At 32.3% G+C, this 7,730-nt stretch overlaps 1 protein-coding gene across 1 annotated transcript; it reads left to right on the forward strand.

Moving 5' to 3' along the window:
* Positions 1 to 3,416: 3,416 nt before the first annotated feature.
* Positions 3,417 to 7,210, forward strand: LOC139523842 (NF-kappa-B inhibitor alpha-like). Its single transcript, XM_071318172.1, has one exon. The coding sequence runs from the start codon at positions 5,807 to 5,809 to the stop codon at positions 6,983 to 6,985; it is 1,179 nt and encodes a 392-aa protein (XP_071174273.1). The 5' UTR covers positions 3,417 to 5,806; the 3' UTR covers positions 6,986 to 7,210.
* The last annotated feature ends 520 nt before the right edge of the window (positions 7,211 to 7,730 follow it).

A 7,730-nucleotide genomic window follows, 5' to 3' on the forward strand; every position in this document is an offset into this window, starting at 1 on the left:
TATTTTTGTTTTGTGTTATAATTCATCTATTTCATATGGAAATAATATAGTTGTCGTGAAGTTTAAAAAGTAATTTCTCTTAGACAATTGAGGCACAAATTTCAATACAACTGATTTAATGTGACGATTGCTACTTTAGTTGCTTAAGATTTCTACAAAGGAATGCCAATTACAAAATAGGTGAGGTTTTGATTTCCCCATCAATTGGGGACTGATGAAAATAACAACAATATAAAACTAGGGACATGTGGTATGACTGACTCTGCAAAACCATCATGTGTAGTCAAGGTTGTTAAAAACCACCCTTGTGATTTCTAATGAGACAACTATTCGACAGTTAAAATAAAGTAGATGTACAAGCAATTATAGGTGACTGTACAGCACTTCAACAATGAGAAAAAACTGTACTGTATGGTCCGCTATAAAAGGCCCTGCTTGAAAAATATAATTCAATTGAGAAAACAAACAGCCTTTTTTATAGCAAAACAAAACAATATACAGGAAAAAAATATGACACAGGTTTTCTGTTATTTTTTGAACCAGTTTACCCTGTACTCACACTGATGAACCATTTTACACCTTGTGAAATATAAGCTATGTTGTTGTCTCCTTTATTGTGAAATATTTAAAAGTTTCTTCAACTTTACATTGAATTAAATAAGATTGTTTATATTTACTTAATATTTAACAATCCAGACCATTTATATTTACTTAACATTTAATAACCCAGGTATTTGACCGAAAGGTAAAATTAATAATATTAAATGCAAAAAACTTCAAAAGGTGTAGGCTTAGGCTGACTGTGTTTGTGGTCATGTTCGGTTAACAACCCCATATTAGTTTCCATTTACCCAGTTTAGACAACGTTATGAAATCTGTTACATATTTGGTATATACATGTATTTCTCAGTATGATACACAAAAAGTTACATAATTTATATGACTAACATTTATACTATTTAAGAGTATTTGTCTTTTGTGTTAGTTAAAATGTTCTAAAGAAACCATAATGTGTTACCTTTTGAGAAATACAGTTAGTCATCAATAGGGTTTGAAATTAATGGACTAATCTACAGAAAGAAGAAGAGTTGTATTTTCATTTGTAAATACACTAAATGGAAAGACATAGTGCCAAATATATTCTGCATTGTCTAGCTACTTTTCTACAATAGAATATCATCTATAATCTAATTATGACAGCTTTATACATCATGGCCACAGCTTTCAAATTTTCTGTTTTGAGCATTCTCGATGAAGGTTAATCCAGAAAAGTGCTTTTGACAACACCAAATTTTAAATATAAAGTATTATTTTCATTGTTTCAAGAAATAGTTTTGCTTATATTTAAATGTTAGATAAACTACACTTCTGTTTTGATCACCCTAAAGTGTATACTGAGGAAGGCATTTGATAGTAGATGCAGAAACTTTGATCGTCCTGAACATGGACGAAATACTTCCCACTGGACGTTAAGAAACCAACAATCAATCAGAATAAATGATTGAATAATATTTATCAGCTTACAGAATGTTGGTTGTTGGTTGATGATATGATTCCTTATCAAACTTGGTGTCCACCCCTACCTAAAAAAGAAAATTAAAAAAATACTTAAATAAATTCTGGAATATCAAGGACCTACCAGTTTTTTGCTAACTTTGCATTGGCCTACTAATAACTAAAGTTCCAGTTCACTTGAAAACTAGACACTCGTATCACAGCCAAAAGTAACATAATTCTAAAATTTGGCGAATGTAATGAAAATCAAATGTGAGGCTCTTGTGGACAGTTGTCTCATTGGCAATCATACCACATCTTCTTTTTTATATACTGGCTGTTTGATTCTGTTCTTCAGTAGATCGAATAGGTTTGGAGAGAGGGCTTGTTACATTGGTGATTGATCGCCAATTGACTCCGTGTTGCAGTTATCCCCTTCAATTCTTACTGTTTTTCTCCCCTCTTTTCTAAAGCATTAGAAGATTAATAGAAAACTGTATAATCAAAAGTGATCACAAGATCTTCTAATCAGTCAACAAGGACGAAATCATCATCCAACTTATATGAGTAATTGTCATTGGCCAAAAAATTCTGTCGATTTTGAGTTTTTGTAATGTAAATAGTTTTTGAAAAAGGGATCATCAAGTGAAGATTTACTAACTTGTAATTCTTCATTGTAAAAATCGTCAATTATATCTCCGTGTAATGAGACCACCAGCCAACTCAAGGATTATTTCATTTTTTTTCTTTAAAAAAAAAAACTTTGGAAAGAAATATGTATTTCATCAGCAGGACAAGATCAATCTTCAAATATCAATCAACGATAGCCAATTTCTTTAAAAATTCAGTTGCAGTCAAATTAGATGAAATTATCAAGATTCCTCATAGGAGTTATAGCCCTTGACTGATACTTTATCAACTTTTAATCAATGGTTAAAAGGGATATTATATAGAATTAGAGCAGAGGGCAATACTTATAAACCTCAGTCATTTAAAGACAAATTTTGAAAAGAAAAAGGGGAAGCAAGAATCAAGCTTTTCTGTTCAATTTCAGTTAAACAATGTAGTACATGTATAATACTGTCTCGGTTTAAAACTGTTTATACTGAGATTCGGCTTTCGCTGTTTAAATGCATGTGTTGATGTCTGAGTAGACGGTGGTGTACACATATTTGAACATATTTTTTGTAACGATAAAGAAAAAAACGGTGATAAACCATATGATATGGCACGAATGTCAGCGTCTTTTCCGATGAGAGTAGACGATGCCATGGATGTACAATCATGTTTTGATCAAAAACGTATTAAAATGTCCCGATTTTAATTTTGTATGCACATATACTTGTGATACATGTTTGTCGTTTTCGATGTAATTTCTGTATAAGGAGTTCAAGACGATATCATATAGTATGGATCAGTATGCTGCGGTTCAAATTGGCATTAAAATTAGAAAAGATCATATCATAGGGAACATGTGTACCAAGTTTGAAGTCGATTGGACTTCAACTTCATCAAAAACTACCTTGACCAAAAACTTTAACCTGAAGCGGGACAGACGGACGAACGGACACACAGACCAGAAAACATAATGCCCCTCTACTATCGTAGGTGGGGCATAAAAATAATTGTTATTTCATAAATCGAATATTTCAGTATATATATATATATATATATACGTAAATCGAATTGCGCCTATCTGTACAGAACTGAGGGTCAGAACTATTTTCGTTGTACAGAATTACTTCTTTTCCGTATATACACAATTATTTCTGTATATACGTAATTATTTATTTACGTATATACATAAGCATTTCTATTAATACGTAATTCAATATTACGCATTTACCGGCAAATCGAATTACGTATCTACAGAAATAATTATGTATAGTCGTAAATAAGTATTTTTTTATCGTAATGGACAGACATAGAATATTACGTGTTGCGATTCTTTTGTAATCTAATTATGTCTGTTGAAACGGAAAGCAAATTTGTTTGTGTTTGTTTAGTTTTGCTGACTGTATAAAGATTGCAATTAGCGTGTAATACGTACAGTAATTCAAAATGACAGGAGTTGCTTCCCTTCTATCACAAGTGTAACATTGACGTACCAAGAAAGTACATGAAGCTAAACAATAAACTTTTATATAATAAATTGAAAACCTTAACCAGTTACGGGTCTTGTTGTTCCATGAACCCAGGACAATATATATATATTTCTTCTTTGAAAAGAAATTATATAAGCTAAAAATCACAAAAAGTCTTATCAAAATTGAAATTGATCGTAATTTTTACTAAATTTTCGGGGACTAATCTGTTGAATATTTCAAAGATTGCCTATCCTTCCTGAACACATTGGGCCACCATTTGGTACTTGGTGGGGTTCATGCCAACCGGTTTTCTATGTAGATTGTTTGTGGACTTTGTTGTTCATTGAGTTTTTCGTCTCCAGTCCCCGTCAATTACTCGTCGTGAACATGTTGAATGTCCCCTTTATAGTATCTTTCGTCTGTTTTCTTGAAGTATGTTCGAATTCTAAATATAATGGACATGGGAAAGACCTAGTGTCTCTACAAACGAAGAGAGATTTAGGATGCAATAAAAATAATCTTTGAAAAAAACGTTGATAGATTTTGAAGAAACCCCACGTCAAAATTTTAGCTTGACTTGAAAAAAGATGAAAGCAGAGTTCATGATCAGAAGTTAATATATTTATTTCAGTCGTCTGCAAAAAGAAATGACGACGAATTAATGCACTCTTACTAAAATCTGGTACCTATAAAATATAGCATTTTAGCCTTAAATGTAAAAAAAAGTTTCTATGTGAAATCTGCTTTTAAAATTTTTATTTTAAAATAACCGATTCATGAAATTAAACAAGCTGTAAACCAGACTATGATGTTGAATAAATTCGTTTGAATTTTTCGACAAAAGCTGAATCCGTATAGTTTAACCGCGCAACTTACTTCAAGCGCACGAAAAAAATGAAATTCTTTGCATCATTCTTTTTCAAGTAAAAAACGGGTCGGACATAACCGGGTGTTTAGAGTCAGTGGAATCATTAATCTCTTGGTCTCATGTTTGATCCTTTCTGTTCAAGATTTGTTTAGGTATATACACCAGCTGTACAGACCTCACAGTAAACAAGATGGTATTCCGGGGCTCTACTTGATGTACCCCACCCTATCAAATGCTATTAAAAAAGAAGCAGCGGTTTGATGGAAGATAAGCTGCATGAACACTAAATGGCATGCAATTTACAGTTATTGGGGAAGGGCATGAAGCCGTGTGATTAATTTGCTTGGAAATTTGTTTCTTAAAAATACTAGTCTTGGTTTTGACCACTGGCCTCCTCCACTAAAGCTCACGGCTTACTAGCCAAGCCTTGTAAATTTACATCATTCTGCTATCGATACTGGCCATGCAGCTACATCATATTTATAATTTAAATATTTGTATTCATTATATAAAAATAATGTTGTCAGTGATATAATAAGTTTCAACCATTTGACTTTCATGATTGTAATTCCCTGCAAATGATCCCGTATCTTAGGTCAATGATATGACAAGATAATACTGAATATATGCACCATTATTTATGCAATACATGTTTTTATTTACCATTCCTAGTCGTTCGCGAAAATCTAAGAATTATCTGGATAATTCCCTTGTGTAAAATAAGTTGTTTACGTTCAACCATTTACGTGTGACTGAATGTAGTCAACAGATTTGTTGCTGAATACATGTATGTAATATACATTCTACTTAATAAACCTTGAGCATTGTTATCTGTATTAAATTAAATGATATATATTCACATTACATACCAATGGGAAAACCTTGTTTGTTTTTACTTAGCAATATTGCATACAATTTATTTCCAGCATACTAAAATATGAAAATGTACAAAGATTAATTCCGAATTCCAAATTTCATCAAAATAATTCTTAATTTGTAGTTTCCCACAGTTTCTCTTCTCTGCTATGTAAATGAAATAAGTAAATTTCCCATAAGCGCCCCTCGTTTGACCTCAATAACCGACAGGGGAAAACCAGATGGGAAACCCCCTTCGAAACTTCCTCGATTGATTGAATGACACGCAAAAGGTGACTGATCTAAATCACTTGGATTTTCCAGACTTATTGTTCGTTTTAAATATAAGGATTTCCATCGGTTGTAAATACCAGTTTTCAAACAGAATTTAATCGAGAGAGTTGTACAATTTATCTACAAAGTAAATTTTGTTCCAGAAGTGAACACAAAGCAACTACAAGTTATAGTCCGACATTTTGAATATAATTTTACACAGAAAAGTATGGATGCTCATTGTCGTCATAAAGGTGGAGATATCGAGACTGATGGTGAACAATTATTAAAACATCAAACTGATGAAAGATTTGACTCTGCGTATTCATCATACAATTCAGTTAATTCATCTAGTTCTATACAAGGATTTAAAAGTGACTTAGAACTGAGACGTGAAATAACACAAATTTCCAGCATGTCTAAATCAACACATAACTTTGATTCTTTTAATCCTAAAGACAGTGGTGTTGGACTAGATTCAGTTGACAGTGCAATCGGCAAATCACTTCAATCCGTGGAAATTGAAGATGACATTTTATGCGAAAAAGCCTCTAATGTTGAAGAAAAGTTTCAGATCAGTGACATTTCAGAGCGTCTTGGAGATATGAGAATCAATTCTTTAGACTCATTGGGATCTAGTTGCAGTTCTATCGATTCCGACAGAGTAACGCCAGAAGCTATGGTCGTATATGGAAAAGACGAGGATGGTGATACCTTATTGAACATTGCTATTTTAGAGCGACAAACACAACTCGTATCTGAGTTTATAAAGCTTGCACCAGGGTGTGTATGGTTAGACATTCAAAATAGCGATATGTGGCAGACACCCCTACATTTGGCAGCATTAACTCATCAGATGGAAATAGCACGGAGATTAATGGTTGGCGGGGCCGATATTGAAATTCAGGACAGCAATGGAGATACACCACTTCATATTGCATGCCGTCTTGGGGATATAGACATGGTTTCAGTTTTATTGCGGCCTATTGAACTAAGTGAAACACAATTTAACGAATACAGAATTCCTGTAAGACAAGTTCCACAGAATCTTGAAATTAGAAATTCCAATGGATATACATGTTTACACGAATCAGCACTCAACGGACAATTGAACATTATGAAAGTATTGATTTCGAAAGGAGCTCAAGTAAATACAAAAGAATGTAAATGTGGAGCAACAGTACTCCATATGGCCATCGATCGAAGCAATTCTGAAATGGTCAGTTACTTGCTGTCCCGAAGAGACACAAACATTGACAATAAACTATATAATGGAACAACTCCAATGCTTTTGTCTCATTATCGTAAAAACACTGAAATTCTTGAAAAATTGAAGCGTGCCGGAGCATCATTTGGAAACCTTAGTTTGACCGGTAGTCCAAATTCCAGTGAGGACGATGATATGTAAAATAGAAACTGTACAAAAACTTTTCTTAATTCAAATCTCAGGAATATTTCATTAACAGGTTGTTCATACTGCTGACAAAATTAAAATGTTCATATAAATATGTAAATGTATTTATTTTTACTAACTTTAAACAGATTCCACTGTTTTTTCACTCTGATTGTGTAAGAAAATGGATCATCTGTGTAGATAGATTTCATACTAGTATTAAAAGTTTGATATTGAAAACTTTTGTATGTTGTTTATGATATTTAAGTTATTTCAGTTTTACACTTGTAAGTGTTGATACTTGAAGGATATTAATAAGTTGGTATAATTGTCTATGAGACCTGTTAAAGCAGGGCTCTGGTTTCAAAAAATCAGTTCTTAACTTGGCAATGTTCAATTGCAAGTAATAGCCAAATTTAGTATGAGCACATATAAAATTGTTTTTTTTAAATTTATTTTACATAAATGTTTCTTGGGAATCCAAAGTTTCACGAAGTGACATACAGGAACACAAATAAAAATCAAACAAAAAGACAAAAGAAACTTCAACTTAAAAAAAAACCCAATGGAAAACAAAACAATAAACAACAGGAATTACCTTAAAATGAAAAGTTACTGGAAAAACTAGCTTCACATTATTAATCATATTTATATTCATATATTCACTTGAGATAATATCCAAATACAAACATGAACAAATTTATACATTATTCTGTGGAGTAACAAGAAATGTGAGGAAAGTAAGTTTGGCTGATGATCA

Source organism: Mytilus edulis, chromosome 5 (genome assembly GCF_963676685.1).
Source record: "Mytilus edulis chromosome 5, xbMytEdul2.2, whole genome shotgun sequence".
Taxonomy (NCBI): Eukaryota; Metazoa; Mollusca; class Bivalvia; order Mytilida; family Mytilidae; genus Mytilus; species Mytilus edulis.